Here is a 15,159-nt window from a genome sequence, read left to right as displayed (position 1 = left end):
GGGAGAGAGAGGGTGCCCCAGCCCTGCCCCCCCTTAGAGCCAGCAGCATGGGCTCCTGACGAGCGGCAGCTCTGACTCAGTGCGGGCGGGGACAGGAGCGGCGGCGGCCAAAGCCCCTCACGTACAAGAGCAGCCCCAGGGAGCGCGAGTGACCAGAGCGGGGAAACAGGACGTAGTGTGTCAGAAGGGCGTGGCACGTCAGTTTGCGTGGTAGTTAGGGCAGGCAGGTTGTGCAGGGAAGGCGTGCGGGCAGGGCGCAGTCCCCCCTCCTGGCTCTGGAGGCTCTCTTGATGAGTGGTCATAGTCTTCCCAGAGAGGCCCAGCCATGGTCTCCACTCAGATGAAAGCCATCAGCAGCAGGAATGTGGCAACCCAGACCGAGCTCCCACACAAACAAGCAGCTGTCCAGGTGTCCGGCTGCAGGGAGTGCCTGAGTCTGTTGCTTGTGCCAGAGACCAGTGGAGACACCACCTGTGTGCGGTGCGACCAGGTGAGGGATCTGCTCAGCCTGGGGGCAGAGCTGAAAGAGGGAGCGGAGAGGCTGAGGAGCATCAGGGAGTGTGAGAGGGAGATGGATTGGTGGAGCCACACCCGGCCATCCCTGAGGCAGGGGCAGGTGGTGGAGGCTCTCTGCACACTGGGTGGAAGAACCCATATTTGGGACAACAGTGGCAAACCCATACACCTTATTGACTAATTAAAAAAAAAAAACTATGAATGGTTCACAGTATTAGATCTGAAAGATGCATTCTTTTGCCTCACCTTGGCCCCTGAAAGCTGCAATTTATTTGCATTTGAACGGGAAAACCCCGATTCAGGACAAAAAGCCCAACTAACCTGGACAGTGCTGCCCCAAGGTTTTAAAACAGCCCCACGATCTTTGGAAATCAATTAGCTAAAGAATTAGAGGCCTGGGAAAGACCTCTGGGAAATGGGATTCTTTTGCAGTATGATATTTTGATAGCCACAGAAAAGGGTGAAGAATGTAAAGAATGGACTGTGAGTTTGTTGGATTTTCTTGGACTAAGTGGTTACCGAGTCTCATTACAGAGATGCCCAGATCTTGAAGAAAGAAGCAATATACCTGGGATTTGTGATTTCTAAGGGACAGAGACAGCTCGGGAATGACCGAAAAGAAGCTATTTGCAGGACTCCAGAACTGACCATGGTAAAAGAGCTTCAAACCTTTTTGGGAATGACAGGTTGGTGCCAATTACGGATCTATAATTATGGACTTTTGGTTAAACCTCTATATGAACTGCTGAAAATAGCCAGATACAATTAATATGGGCTGATGAAGCCGAGAGAGCGTTCAAAGAACTGAAATTGGAGCTAATGAGGGCTCCAACTCTGGGCCTGCCTGATATAACAACGTCCTTCTGGCTGTTCTCCTATGAAAGGCAAGGAGTGGCTTTGGGAATTCTAGCCCAGAGGCTGGGTCCTCACAAGCGAGCAGCAGCGTACTTTACCAAACAACTGGATGAAGTCAGACAAGGATGGCCAGGACGCCTTGCCTTCGGGCAGTGGCCGCTGTTGTTTTGATTATTCAAGAAGCCTGAGCATTCACTCTGGGGCAAAAGATGATTGTGCACACTTCCCATGCTGTAACTTCCATTTTGGAACGAAAAGGAGGACATTAGCTCTCGCCATCAAGGGTCCTGAAATATCAAGCAGTCCTGATGGAACAGGATGATGTCGAAATCGTCACATCTACTGAATCACAGAATCACAGAATCACTAGGTTGGAAAGGACCTTCAAGATCATCAAGTCCAACCATTAATCCAGCGCCACCATGTCCCCTAAACCATGTCCTGAAGCGCCACATCCACACGTTTTTTGAACACTTCCAGAGATGGCGACTCCACCACCTCCCTGGGCAGCCTGTTCCAATGCCTGACCACTCTCTCAGTGAAGAAATTTTTCCTAATATCCAATCTAAACCTCCCCTGGTGCAACTTGAGGCCATTTCCTCTTGTCCTATCGCTAGTTACTTGGGAGAAGAGACCAACACCCTCGTCGCCACAACCCCCTTTCAGGTAGTTGTAGAGAGCGATAAGGTCTCCCCTCAGCCTCCTCTTCTCCAGACTAAACAACCCCAGTTCCCTCAGCCGCTCCTCATAAGACTTGTGCTCCAGACCCCTCACCATCTTCGTTGCCCTTCTCTGGACACGCTCCAGCACCTCAACATCCGTCTTGTAGTGACGGGCGCAAAACTGAACACAGTATTCAAGCTGCGGCCTCACCAGTGACGAGTACAGGGGCACAATCACTTCCCTACTCCTGCTGGCCACACTGTTTCTGATACAGGCCAGGACGCTGTTGGCCTTCTTGGCCACCTGGGCACACTGCCGGCTCATGTTCAGCTGGCTGTCAACCAGCACCCCCAGGTCCCTTTCCGCTGGGCTGCTCTCCAGCCACTCCTCCCCAAGCCTGTAGCGTTGCATGGGGTTGTTGTGGCCGAAGTGCAGGACCCGGCACTTGGCCTTATTAAACCTCATACAGTTGACCTCTGCCCATCGATCCAGCCTGTCCAGATCCCTCTGCAGAGCCCTCCTACCCTCCAGCAGATCAACACTCCCACCCAACTTGGTGTCATCTGCAAACTTACTGAGGGAGCACTCGATCCCCTCATCCAGATCATCGATAAAGATATTGAACAAGACCGGCCCCAGAACCGAGCCCTGGGGAACACCGCTTGTGACCGGCCGCCAGCCAGATTTAACACCATTCACCACAACTCTCTGGGCTCGGCCATCCAGCCAGTTCCTCACCCAGCGAAGAGTAAACCTGTCTAAGCCATGAGCTGCCAGTTTCCCCAGGAGAATGCTGTGGGAGACGCTGTCAAAGGCTTTACTAAAGTCCAGGTAGACAACGTCCACAGTTTTTCCTTCATCCACTAGGCAGGTCACCTGGTCATAGAAGGAGATCAGGTTGGTCAAGCAGGACCTGCCTTTCATGAACCCATGCTGGCTGGGCCTGATCCCTTGGTTGTCCTGCAGATGCCCTGTGAGCACTCTCAAGACCAACCGCTCCATAATCTTCCCCGGTACAGAGGTCAGGCTGACAGGCCTGTAGTTCCCAGGATCCTCCTTCCGGCCTTTCTTGTAGACAGGTGTCACATTGGCAAGCCTCCAGTCTTCTGGGACCTCCCCTGTTAACCAGGACTGCTGATAAATGATGGAGAGTGGCTTGGCAAGCTCCTCCGCCAGCTTTCTCAGTACTCTCGGGTGGATCCCATCAGGCCCCATAGACTTGTGGGTGTCCAGGTGGTTTAGCATGTCCTTGACTGCTTCCTCCTGGATTATGAGGAGTACATTGTGCTCTCCATCCCCATCTTCCAGCTCAGGGGGCTGAATACCCTGTGGGTACCTGGTCTGGCTATTAAAGACTGAGGCAAAGAAGGCATTAAGTACCTCAGCCTTGTCCTCGTCCTTGGAGACAATGTTCCCTGCCATATCCAGTAGGGGATGGAGATTCTCCTTGCCTCTCTTTTTGTTGTTAATATATTTGTAAAAACTTTTTTTATTATCCTTTACGACTGTGGCCAGACTGAGCTCTAGCTGGGCTTTTGCCTTTCTAATTTTGTCCCTGCTTGACCTAACGAGATCCTTGTACTCTTCGTGAGTTGCCTGCCCCTTCTTCCAGAGGTGATAAACTCTCCTCTTTTCCCTGAGCCCCAGCAAAATCTCCCTGTTCAGCCAGGCCGGTCGCCTTCCCCGCCAGCTCTTCTTACGGCACATGGGGACCGCCTGCTCCTGCGCCTTTAAGATTTCCTTCTTGAAGAATGTCCAGCCTTCCTGGACCCCTTTGTCCTTCAGGACTGTCTCCCAAGGGACCCTCTCAACCAGTGACCTGAACAGGCCAAAGTCTGCCCTCCGGAAGTCCATGGTAGCAGTTTTGCTGATCCCTCTCCTTACTTCACTCACTTCACTGTTACCAACCCTGCTTCTTTTCTACAGTGATAAGCAGGAAATGGAGACTGTTGTGCATGACTGCACAGAAACCATCGAGACCGTGTACGTAAGCAGGCCTGACCTGAAGGAGGAGCCGCTGGAGGCAGCTGAACACACTCGGTACACCGACGGGAGTAGTTTTGTAAAGGATGGAGCTCGAATGGCGGGGTATGCTGTGACCACCACAGACCAAGTGGTGGAAGCAAAGTCACTCCCTAAGGGTACATCTGCACAACGAGCCGAATTAATTGCCTTGGTGAGAGCATTAGAGCTTGTTGAAGGACTGTGAGTGAATACCTGGACAAATTCAAAATATGCCTTTGGTGTAGTCCATGCCAGTTCATGTAGTTCATGTAGTTCATCTTTCATAAAAAGATAACAGAATAATAGTTCCCTTTAGAATATTATGGAAACTGGTAAAAACATAACATGACAAGACTCATTGGAGAACTGAAGCCTTGTATAATTCCCTTATGAAGCAAATAGTAGCCAGGAATTTGTTTCAAACTGTAAAAAACATGGTTAATAGATGTGAAATATGCTTAAAGATTAATCCAAAGGTAGAAAATTGTGTAAAATTTGGAAGTATTGATAAAGGGAAAGTTCCAGGTCAAAATTGGCAGATAGACTTTTCAGAACTCCCTAGAAAAGGAGGGTATAGGTATCTATTAGTGTTAACTGACACCTTTTCCAGAAGGCCTGAAGCTTTCCCTTGCAGAACAAATAAAGCCCAAGAGGTAACAAAAATTTTATTGAGAGAGATTATTCCCAGATTTGGAGTGCCAGAAGTGATCTCCTCTGATAGGGGACCACACTTTGTGTCACAAGTAGTTCAACAAGCTAGTAAATTTTTAGAGATTAATTGGAAATTGCACATAGCTTATCGCCCGCAAGCGAGTGGGCAAGTGGAAAAGATGAATCATTTAATAAAGACACAATTGAGTAAGATTTGCCAGGAAACCAATTTAAGGTGGGATCAAGCCCTCTCTATCGCGTTACTAAGGCTCCAAGTCAAACCAAGAACTAAGGAAAAACTGAGTCCTTTTGAAATTCTATATGGAAGACCATTTCAAACTAGATATCAAGGGCAAGATCTCACCCAAGTAGGAGAAATTAATCTCCAACAATATCTGATTGCATTAGGGAAACAATTACAAGAAGTAAATAGGTTAGTAATATCTACCAGAGCATGGGGTTTGGATTCCCCGGCACATTTGTTTAAACTTGGGGATTGGGTTTATGTTAAAAATATTTCAGGTGATCCTCTCGAAGAGAAGTGGAGCAGTCCTTTTCAAGTTCTATTCACGACCTAAACTGCAGTCAAGCTTGAGAAGCACGCTGCTTGGATCCACTATTCAAGAATTAAGAAAGTGCCCGATGGATCATGAAAATCCCAACCCATAGGACCCACATCTGTAAGACTGATCCAAAACAAATGTTAATGTTGCTATGCTTCAGTCTCAGGTTGATAAGTGCATTCACTCCCAGTTGGCCCTTGAGAAAGAGAAATGAATCTGTTGATGGTCTCAGGTGGATTTGGGGAAACAACACCGAGACATTAGTCTACTTCTCTGAAAACTGTTCTCTGTGGGAACTCTATACTAGGAGTAGCAAATTGACGGGATGGCACAGAATGACCTTTGCATTATGTTCAAATTTGACAAATGTCACTGTGGTAACAAATGTCACCTTAAAATGTTGTGCAGTCAAAGGGATGGGTCCCCCACTGCAAATGAAGAAGTGCTTTCTTTGGAATAACACCCCTATAAATAACACACACACTTGGAAAACCGGTGACTGGGATACACTAATGTGTACAAATGGAAGTGTTAGTAGAACTGCTGGGGTAGTGGTCTCCTTAACATTGTTAAACCCACGACCCACTGTGAATCAGGACCAACTAATCAGATTACCATCAACTTGCATAAATGTGGCAAGGATTGGGCAAAAACATGTGTTGTTCTTCAGCATCTCCTTTCCAGCCACACCTCCCTGTAAAGCAAAACGAGCTTGATATGACACTTTGCTTGGAGGTGCAGGAACTGGAATAGGACTCATAAATTCAGTAGATCTAGAGACTTTAAGGAACAGAGTTGGAATAGCAGGATTTGATGTAGCTCAAGCAATCAAGATTCAGGCAGAATGGATGCCAACCACCTTTAATCCTCAGATACAGACTTTAAAATATGATAAGCAGTCCTTATATCTCTTTAATAAAAGTATAATTGCCCAGATACAATCACTTAAAAATTTGACAAAATTTATGGATTGGACTGCTTGTACCCTACAAACTACGTAGCAATTGGAACAAAAGAATAAGGTGCAGTCCTACTTAATGAGTAATAATGAGTTTATGTGGAGGAAACTATTTGAACAATGGATCCACCCTAGACACTGGATAAAAGCCTATTCACAATTTGTGCAATGCTATGATAGATGGTGTGCAGGAAAATTAATATTTTATAATGTAACCGACCCTGAAATAATGTGTAAATTTTTAATTCTGCCAACACCCTTTTCGAGTCAAGGGAACCTAGAATGTTGGTTACCGGAATTCTGAGGGAAGTATATTGGGAACAATAAAACATACATTTTAGATCTTTGTGAAACCACCTCTGACAACACCTTGTGTAGACAACAATCCCAATTATATGAACCCTGCTTGTTAGAACATTCTGTTAACAGTTGTAAGTGGACGATCCTGTCTCCTAGTGTGTTCAAAATGTTTGTAGAGGTTAATGCTAGATATGTGTGCTTAGTGACTAACAGTCCATCAATAGTTGAAGAATATAATGTGACCACCCCATTCCTAGGGTGTCTTAAGAATATAACTCATTTAACTTGGCATGGACAAACATTTTTTTTTTTTTTGCATATACAGAAGAACAAGTACCAATGTTTTGGCATTATGAGAGTTTAAATTTAAGTCATTCAAGTCTATCTCTAAAGAAATTAAATGAGATTGATTTAAAGAAATCCAAACTTAAGAAATTCAAACTTAATAACATCAAAGAGTTATTAAGTTGACATCTTTATTACAGTGCCGAATGCATGGGGGATATCTCCTCCTAACATGCATGCCTTGTGTTACCAGCATCTGAATTATATAGAGTACACGCATTCATAGTCATTGTGATTGTTTGCATAGTCATAAGATTTCCGGGAAATGATTAACATATTCAAATATCCTTAACGCATGCGCTGTTAAATGAGTCGGTGGTCTCCTGGTGGTCTCTGGTGGTCGTTTACGGCACTTAGCCCCCTTAACTTGTCTGTCCTTCAGATGAACTCTTTTCTCATGGGTCCCTTCCACCTGTCTTTTGCTTATCTCAACCTTGTGCTGGTTCTTGTCAGTTGTGTGGTGAAGATTAACCACAGGATAAAAGAAGTCTTCCACGGTACAGTTATCTTACACAATCCTTATAGAAGAAAATTCTATGGAAACTCACATTTGATTGATTATGCATGTTAAAAACCTTTTCCTTGTCTCATACCTTTGTTTCAAGATACTGAATCAATCTCAGGAATTTTGAGAACATTTAAAGAAATGAAATAAGACATTAGCCAAGTCTATCATTAAAACAGTGATAGCTAGAGACAAACTTATTGGACTGTCTAGTCAAATTGAATCTGATACTGCCCATCGTTGGTGGGATATCTTTTCAGGATACTCACCCTCTGCGGAAAAAAACTTTGAATGTTTTAGTTCACCCACTTTTGATATTGTTGGTGTTTGTCATTGTACTAACAGCCGTCAATTGCCTTTTGTGGTATAAGCTGAAGAAACTGGCTGTGAGAATTTGGGCTTTGCCTAAGGTAATGAAATATGACAACTTAGAACCTTTGTAAAGGAATTTACAAAGCTTAAAGGGGGGAATGAAAGGGTTAAATACCTGACAATCACTAAGACCTTAAACATGTAACTTCTTGCCTGACAAGATCAAACAGGCCTTGAGCAAGCTTGTTAGGCCTCCCGTGTAAATCACTGATAACAAGAACTCAGGCACCAAAGAACTAGTTTAAACTGACCCCCTTGTACCATCCTGAGGCCGAAAGACCGAGGAGCTAATTCGATGACTAGATATGGACAAAGGAAGCCCCAGGTTCAACTGGCAGACTGCGTGAGGAAGACTGTGGACGACCACCTGAGGGTGAAAAGACCCTAACCCTAATTTTACTGCGCATGCTCGGACTATGTAAATGAATTCCGGGGACTCCTCACCATAAGACTGCCCTTCTCGGGGGATCTGAAGACCACGTGTGACTTTTCTGCATATGAACTGATGTGCTTTACTAACCCGTTGGAGCACTCATGGTGGAGCGATCCCCAGCGCTGCAATAAAGAATGCCCGCCTTCTAAAGCTTCAAACTAAGTGTTAGAGGGTTTTCTTGCTGACTTTTCCGTATCAATGGGGTGTGCCAAAAGGATCAGAGAGACACAAACGAAGTTTGAACATGCACAAGGGCTATGGACCCCTCCTAGGTGGCTACTCAAGGGGTATCTATCTAACCCCTGCCCCAGGGCAAACAAGAGACCAATCTTGTGAGCTGAAACAAGAGGCCCTCACAGCCAGACCCAAACCACCAGGATGATCACTATGCTGGTTTTGGCTGGGATAGAGTTAATTTTCTTCACAGTAGCTGGTAATGGGCTATTCTTTCTTATTTTCCTTTTCATTACAATTATTATTGTTATTTTATTTCAATTATTAAACTGTTTTTATCTCAACCCACGAGTTTTCTCATTTTTACCCTTCTGATTCTCTCCTCCCATCCCACCGGGGGGGGAGTGAGCAAGCGGCTGTACGGTGCTTAGTTTCCAGCTGGGGTTAAACCACAACAACCATGCAGTAGTACTGGGGCAGCCTTTGGTATTTGTGCTGTGCTGCAAGACACAGGCAACACGGCCCACTAAAATGGAAACCCAAAACAAAATGCCAACTTCAGGAGAATGTGTGCGTGGTGATGTAGTGATCCTAACTAGAAGACAACTGTACATCGAGGAGTTAGTGATCCATACAACAATTAACCTAAGTAAGCCCAGGCCTACATTGTGCTACACAAATCCCTTAGCCACATGATAAACTTAGCCAGCTCATTGTAACAGAGGAGCCTGCAGGCAGCTCCCACCTGGTACCTGTGATTAGACCCCCTGCATTTCATAGAGTCGTAGAATCACAGAATCATTAAGGTTGGAAAGGACCTTCAAGATCATCAAGTCCAACCATCAACCCAACACCACCATGCCCCCTAAACCATGTCCCGAAGTGCCACGTCTACACGTTTTTTGAACGCTTCCAGAGATGGCGACTCCACCACCTCCCTGGGCAGCCTGTGCCAATGCTTGACCACTCTCTCAGAAAAGAAATTTTTCCTAATATCCAATCTAAACCTCCCCTGTCACAACTTGAGGCCATGTCCTCTCGTTCTATCACCTGCTACTTGGGAGAAGAGACCAACACCCACCTCGCCACAACCCCCTTTCAGGTAGTTCTAGAGAGCGATAAGGTCTCCCCTCAGCCTCCTCTTCTCCAGACTGAACAAGCCCAGTTCCCTCAGCTGCTCCTCAGAAGACTTGTGCTCCAGACCCCTCACCAGCTTCGTTGCCCTTCTCTGGACACGCTCCAGCACCTCAACATCCTTCTTGTAGTGAGGGGCCCAAAAGTGAACACAGGATTCAAGGTGCGGCCTCACCAGTGCCAAGTACAGGGGCACAATCACTTCCCTACTCCTGCTGGCCACACTATTCCTGATACAGGCCAGGATGCTGTTGGCCTTCTTGGCCACCTGGGCACACTGCCAGCTCATGTTCAGCCAGCTGTCAACCAGCACCCCTGTTGCGTTAAGAGGCAGAGCAATTTGGCAGAAACTAAACCCCCTTGCTTTCCAGTCGATCCTCAGATATCAGAGGGACTGGGGGCGGCTGAGCTTAGGTTCTGAGTGATGCCCAAAGTCAGCGTTAGTAGTCCGGTCACGCCCAACACCTTTTCGTTGGACTATCACGGGTCCGGATGCACTACTAACATCACACTACCTGCTCAGCCGGACACCTCCTGAACTAACACGGCCGCACTCAAAGGTACGGTCGCGTTCAGGGACACACACACACGGCTGAGTCAATCAATAGTGCGATTTATTGAAGCAACAGATACACAGGTTCTTTGGATTGCCGGTGATAAATTCACTGTCTGCAAAGCACGTGCAAATACCAAAAATATGAGTAACACTACTTGGCTATAAACGCGTTAAAAGATGTAAAGTGACTCTATAGAGATTTCTAAGTTTCCCGGGGAGGCACTTGGTATGACCAAGGGTTCGAATCTTACCCAACGGCGTCCCGATGGGTGGAAGAGAGGCTCAGCCCGTCGACTGATCCCAGAAGTTAGAATAGTACACGACGATGGTATCTTCCCTAACATCCAGCCCTTAAAACACTATTTTATAGTGTTTTACTTTGCAGGTGGAGCTTGAGTGACTCTAGTCATACATACCTTTATCAGGATTGGTTCAGAATTCTCTCGCTTCGCGTTTAAAGGTACAGACTAGGAAAAATTCAGTGCGCACGCTCATTGAGGAGGGGTCGCACCTTGGGAGGGTGGTAACTTTTGAGAGGGGTGTGCGTTTTAGTATTATAATGATATTATAATTAGCAAAGTTCACTCTAAGTACAGCACTTCATTAAAGTTGACAGGTCCTTGGCCCAGAGCATCGCAAGCGCAGCTTATCAATGTACATCCTGTGCATCCCTAAACTCCCCTGTTCACAGAGTGTGGCTGCGATGTCTCCACTCTGCTCCATCCTCCATGTAATCTCTCCCAGAGTCAGCACACCAGGTGCCCCTGATGTTGCCAACATCCAAGGCCGTCCAGGGAGTCTCCATGGCACAGACCCGTTGTACATGAGTGCTACGTTCCATCTGGTTTCAAGGCTGTTCTTAGAGGGTAAATTTCCAAAGTACCCCTCAGCAATTACTCCACAACTCCCCAGGTCCCTTTCTGCTAGGCAGCTCTCCAGCCACTCCTCCCCAAGCCTGTAGCGTTGCATGGGGTTGTTGTGGCCAAAGAGCAGGACCCTGCACTTGGCCTTATTAAACCTCATACAGTTGACCTCTGCCCATCGATTCAGCCTGTCCAGATCCCTCTGCAGAGCCCTCCTATCCTCCAGGAGATCAACACTCCCACCCAACTTGGTGTCGTCTGCAAACTTACTGAGGGAGCACTCGATCCCCTCATCCAGGTCATCAATAAAGATATTGAACAAGACCGGCCCCAGAACCGAGCCCTGGGGAACACCGCTTGTGACTGACCACTTTTTTCCTTGCCTTGATCTAAAAGTAAAGCAGTGAGTTCTCATGTAAACATCCTTTCTGTTTGACGGTAGAAATGAACCTTTCTTGTAAGAAAGCCCTGTAAGAGCTCAAATGACCAAAATGGGGTAATCCTTTCTACAGACAGGGTTTGCATGGTGTGTTGCACCCTGATCAGAGGTCCATTCAGTGCTGCATAACTCGGGGTTCCCAGCGTCTGAAGGGATGTAACATTACCTATACATTAGAGTCTAAGTGTGTTTCTTACAGAGATCATCATGAACCAACACCTCCTAGCGCAAAACACCCTCCTCCCTCTCTACTCCCGAATCCCTATCCCCCAGTCCCCTTCTGCCCTCTCCCCTACCCCTCCCTCTTTCCACCTTCCCATATTCCTTACCCTTACCCCCAACCCCTTTCTCCTTCCCCCTTCCCCACAACCCCCTCTCCCTACTTTCCCCCCTTCCCTTCAACCCCATACCCCTCTGCCTCCTCCCCTCTCCCTCCCCTCTTACCTACTCTCCCTTCTTCCCCCCTCCCCATACCTCCCTCTCACTTCCTGTCCCCCTCCCCATTTTCCCCCTCTCCCTCTTACCCCTCCCCCCTTCTCCCCTTCCCTCCTCCTCTTCCTACCCCCTCCTTCCTTCCCCCTACCACCCCTCCCCCATCCGATCCATTCATCCCCCCTCCCATGATAGGTGTTTTACCTTCTTCTCTAGACTAATGTCTTTTTGCAAAAGACCAAAAGTTGTAGGGAAAGCAAATAAAATTCTGCAAGTCACAAACTTTTTGCTTTTTCATCATTCCTTACAAGGTTCTGCCTCCCCCTTCCCCAACTATGTGACTTCCACTTCTCGGGACACATCTGTCAATCAGGCATACTGCTGCTATCTTAAACCTCTTATGGGAAAGCTCCTGCAGCAGTCAGGAACTGTGCAAGGTTTGGAGCTCCCCCTCCCCATTCTGAAACACACATCCCTATCCTTTGGAGCCTAACACTAGTAAGAGGCAGAATGAAAAAAAAAAAAAAACCCGCACAGAAAAGCATGGGAATATCCCACTAAAATGGCTTAGTTCACCTATGACAAATCATTATGTTATTGTGGCCACAGGGTTGCCCTGTCTCCACCTCTCAGCACTTCGCAGCCTAAGCAGAAACACTGAGAATTATCAAGACTAGGTAAAACCCATGCATGTGCAATATAGCACCTACTGCAGGCAGGCTGGCATTTACCTTTCTCAGCTGCTTAAGAAGTTACCCGAACATCCTCAGCATTGCAGGAGTCAGGCAGCCAGGACGGGGCAGGAAGCATTAGGGCACGTGTCAGATTCATCACTGCTGCTCACTACACCTCCCCTAATTAGCCACACTGGAAAGGAGAGGTAATGGGAAGTACCGTGAACCACCTTGCTGAACTTGTCTCCTTCCTTAAGGCTGCTGTCGGGTTGCTGCTATTCCTCACTCTCTTGGCGTCCTTACTAGGGGACGAGGGAGATCTCCTTGCACCCGCAAAGGCGCAGCCCCACCGCTACAGCAGTGTGTTCTGCAACAGGGGCGAGAGGGGGTACTCTCCTCCCTGCCTCCCGCGGCACGCGGGCAGTTGTCAAAGGCCGAAATGGTGGAGGAGGCTGTGAATGCCTGAAGACAGCAGTCTTTCCTAGTTTGAAAGAAGGGGAGAGCCCTATCCAGTACATGTAAGTTACACTCAACCCTGAGGCTTTCCCTGCATTAGGTGGTGCCGATCCTTCTTTCCATTGGCTGTGTATTTCCTCTTCCTTCCTGTGTGCAGTAGCAGCGGCTATTGGACAGAGAAAGAATGAAGAAAAAAAGGAGAGAAAGAATAAAAAAAAACCCACAAAACAGGTGGAGAAGGAAAGAAACTGGGAGACCTTGAGCTTAGGACGGGAGAGAGCTGAGGGGTGCACAAAGGAGTCAGTGTTCTTACAGTAATAATAGAAGAGGGAACAGAGGTGGGGACTCAGGAAGAGGGGTGTAGATTAAAGCGGCGGAAGAGGAAGAGGGGCCTAAGATTCGCTGTATCGCGGCGCTTGGGAAGTCACTGCTGGTGGATCCGCCCCCGTAAGGGAGGGAGGCAGGCAGGCAGGCCGGCCGGCTGGCCGGGGCTGTTGGAACAGATACCTTTTTGCTTTATTCCCCCCATTTCTTTCCCCTTTTTTGTTGCTTGTTCGCTTCGCGCTTGGGGGGGGGGGTCAATGCGTAAGGCGGGAGTGATCTAGGCTAAAGCGACGCCTCAGTAGCCTAGCGGGAGCCTAAGGACAGGCCTGGGCTGCAGCCTCAAAATTAGGATGTCCCGACATGAAGGTGAGAGACCCAAGGCCGCGGGCGGGGAGGGGTGGTGTCCTTGAGCCGTGTACGGCGTTAGGGCCTTGCATGCCGCCGTGTGAGGTGGGTCAACATGGCGGCGGCGGCGCCGCCGTCACTGAGAGCGGGGCCTGTGGAGTCGGTCGCGGAAAGTGTCTATGGTGGGAGGAGGAAGGCGTCGCTTTTTTAGTGTCACGGGAGGGGAGGTGGTGGCCGTGGCCGTTACGGGTAGGCTCCGAATCCCTTTTCTGTCGCCATTAAGCACGCACGCCAGGCCTGTGCTCGGTGAAGTTGAAGGACCTGCTGCAGCTTGAAGCGGGCCTCGTCTCTGTCACCCCTCACTAGCCTGCGACTCGGGCCCTGCCTCGCCCCGGACAAGGAGTGTGTCCGAGGCAGATAATAGAGGGGGAGGAGACAGGAGAGCTGTTTATTTTCACTCTTACTTCACTGTTTGAAGGATGGGCCTGAGAGGTGGGGTGGGCCTGGAGGAATCTGCTTTGGTGGAAAGGAGGAAGGTGTAAGGGGGGGTGGGAGGTGTGCGTCAGGGTGGCTTGCTGATGTGTACTGGGAGTTGTGAATGGCATGATGTGCTCCCTGTGAGGGGAAGTACCCCCAGGTTTCTTAGGGTAGGGAGGAAGAGGAGAAGGGACTGTGGGATATGAGGCACGGGGAGAGTAGTGCTTGAGGGGAGGCGATGCAAGGAGGGTGGCCTGGCATCCAGGGGAAGTGGATTGGGGTGTGGTCTGCTTTGGTGTAATGAAGTGTGGGGGGGTGCGGCAGGTGGAGAAGGAACTCATGCATGTAACTGGCTGTGGTGTTGGGATTGGGAGAAAGAGTTTATGCAGTCTTCATGGCCTTGTTCAGGTGTACTTTGTATTTTGGTAGCTTTGGCAGGTTGAGAAGTAATATGTTAGTTTTGTATTTTAAAAGAGGAAACATGCTGATGTAGTAGCAGCTTTTGTAGAGAGGTCATGGTACAATTATTTTGTGTTTTTGTCCTTGTTCTTCTGTATTTATTTTTCTATGGGTAAGTGAAGTGGATAGTTGAGGATTAATAAGAAAAAAGTGAGAAGAATGGAGAGAAAAATGAAAGAAGGGAATTTATGATTTATGTAGAGAGAAGTTGTGTGTGATATTTGTAAAGAAACTTGCTTGGTTTTCTACCTCTTCTTCTTACCAGTAGTTGCACTAGTATAAAATATTCTGTAGAAGTTATGCCTTGTATCTTGAAAGGATAATTTTTTGCTCTGTTAGGAAGTAAATTTACTTCCTATCTCCATTCCTTTTAAAAAGATTATTCTCACAGCTCTAGGAAAATCAGAATTATTTATGGCGATATCTTTGCTTTCAAAACATTAAGATTAAATAATGTGCTAGAAGACTTCAATGTTTGGGAGTAATAATACTGACTTCTAGATGGAGGGTTGGTAGCTTGATGCTGAACTAGAGTAAGTATGATGGCTATTCAGTGTATAGCTACAGCATTTTGTTAGTGTGCGTGCTTGCCTATCTAAGACCAGTCTTGCCTGAATCTACTAATGCTCTTTTTTTTCCTAGTAAAGGTACCAAATCCTCT

General features: G+C 47.5%; 1 protein-coding gene across 1 annotated transcript in view; it reads left to right on the top strand.

Moving 5' to 3' along the window:
* Nucleotides 1-325: 325 nt before the first annotated feature.
* The window catches only part of LOC309415222 (E3 ubiquitin-protein ligase KCMF1-like), a gene marked incomplete at both ends in the record, with an annotated part of 61,239 nt that continues 46,405 nt past the window's right edge, over nucleotides 326-15,159 (top strand). Inside the window, 2 exons of the mRNA XM_082012673.1 lie at nucleotides 326-490; nucleotides 7,238-7,352. Coding sequence (XP_081868799.1) covers nucleotides 326-490; nucleotides 7,238-7,352 — 280 coding nt within the window. The remainder of the gene's footprint in view (nucleotides 491-7,237; nucleotides 7,353-15,159) is intronic.

The sequence above is a fragment of the Phaethon aethereus genome (genome assembly GCF_964289735.1).
Source record: "Phaethon aethereus genome assembly, chromosome: W".
Classification (NCBI taxonomy): Eukaryota; Metazoa; Chordata; class Aves; order Phaethontiformes; family Phaethontidae; genus Phaethon; species Phaethon aethereus.
This window is presented reverse-complemented; position numbering and strand designations above follow the sequence as displayed.